Below are 1553 nucleotides of genomic sequence, written 5' to 3'. Positions count from 1 at the left end.
TTTGGAACGAAATGAGTTTGAGTAAATGATACCAAAATTTTGGGGGTTTTTTGGTGAACTATCCCTTTAACATGATAAATGTCCATTTTGATAAACTTAGTGCATCCTTGTTCAATAAACGGATTCATTTTATTTGGGGGGAAAAAACCTAGTGAACTTTTGAATGATAGTGAGCATATATCTTTTGTAACCCTTCTAATACAGCTGAAACGATTCACTAATGCACACCATACGTGAATCAGTACGAATATTTTTGATCTCTTTAGATATTAATGAGTGTGAGCGAGCTTCCAACTGTCAGCGAGGACGCTGTATCAATACGATGGGCTCTTACCGCTGCGAGTGCCAAAAAGGATACATGCCCGTCAGTGGGCGCCGATGCCAGGGTATGGGATTTCACACTTTTTACATCACCACAGGGCCGGTTCTAGACATTAGAAGGCCCTAGGCAAAATTTATTTTCAACATTTAATTTGGCAGATTTTTACTTATACAGTACAAAAGTTAGGACACATTACTATTTTTAATGTTTTTGAAAGAAGTCTCTTATGCTCATCAAGCCTGGATTTATTTGATCAAAAATACAGAAAAAAACAATAATATTGTGAAATATTATTACAATTTAAAATAATGTTTTTCTATTTTACTATACTTTAAAATATATTTCTGTGATGCAAAGCTGAATTTTCATCAGCCATTACTCCAGTCCAGTCAGATCTGTGTCACATGATCCTACATAAATCATTCTAATATGTTGATTTATTATCAGTGTTACAAACAGTGCTTAATGTTTATTTTATAAACTGGGATACTTTTTTCAGGATTTTTAATTATTAAAAAGTTGTTTACAAAAAAACTAATATTAATCTTTTATAAAAATATAAGTCTCTTTACTATCACTTTTTATCTATTTAACATATCCTTGCTAAATATTACTGATTTGTTCTGTATTTTTGATCAAATATATGCAGGCTTGATGAGCATAAGAAATTTATTTCAAAAACATTTTAAAAAATTTGAATGGGTCCATACTTTTGACCGGTACTGTATGTACATATCAATCAAACTTTATCTAATCTCTTTTTTGTTTGATAAAATGTTGTTGTTGTTGTTATTATTATTTTGAAGTTATTCACAGTTCCAGAATACCACTTCAGTAGATGAACATAAGTGCCTTTATGATTTTTCCCCCTAGCTCGGTATGTGCAGGATTTCCCCCTCCCATTTGATCAATATTGACTACAGATATTGTCATATTATTAATATCAATTATATGATAATGTATTGCATTGTTACCTTAAATATGATATATATACACACAAATCAAGTGGAAGAGAAAGACACAATCACTACTAAGCAGAAAAAGTTATTTTCTAGTTAGTTGAAACTGAAATTATAAGTGTTATGTTAGAGCAGTAATGTAATCATCAGCAGAATTTAGACGATACACCTGAGATCTTTTAGTTGAAACATTTAAAAAAAAAATTCTAGTTTGTTTGCTTTTTAACTTTGAATACAAACTTCTCGGCTTTTACTTTTTTGCTAGTCAGCTC

The 1553-nt window shown here is 30.7% G+C and overlaps 1 protein-coding gene across 1 annotated transcript in view; it reads left to right on the top strand.

The window, feature by feature from the left end:
• Positions 1-266: 266 nt before the first annotated feature.
• LOC107579995 (latent-transforming growth factor beta-binding protein 3-like) overlaps positions 267-1553 on the top strand; it is a gene marked incomplete at both ends in the record, with an annotated part of 2594 nt that continues 1307 nt past the window's right edge. The window contains one exon of the mRNA XM_016265761.1: positions 267-386. Coding sequence (XP_016121247.1) covers positions 267-386 — 120 coding nt within the window. The remainder of the gene's footprint in view (positions 387-1553) is intronic.

Source organism: Sinocyclocheilus grahami, unplaced genomic scaffold (assembly GCF_001515645.1).
Source record: "Sinocyclocheilus grahami isolate Dianchi unplaced genomic scaffold, SAMN03320097.WGS_v1.1 scaffold22994.1, whole genome shotgun sequence".
NCBI classification, from domain to species: domain Eukaryota; kingdom Metazoa; phylum Chordata; class Actinopteri; order Cypriniformes; family Cyprinidae; genus Sinocyclocheilus; species Sinocyclocheilus grahami.
The sequence above is the reverse complement of the archived record's forward strand: the minus strand, read 5'-3'. Positions and strand labels throughout refer to the sequence as shown.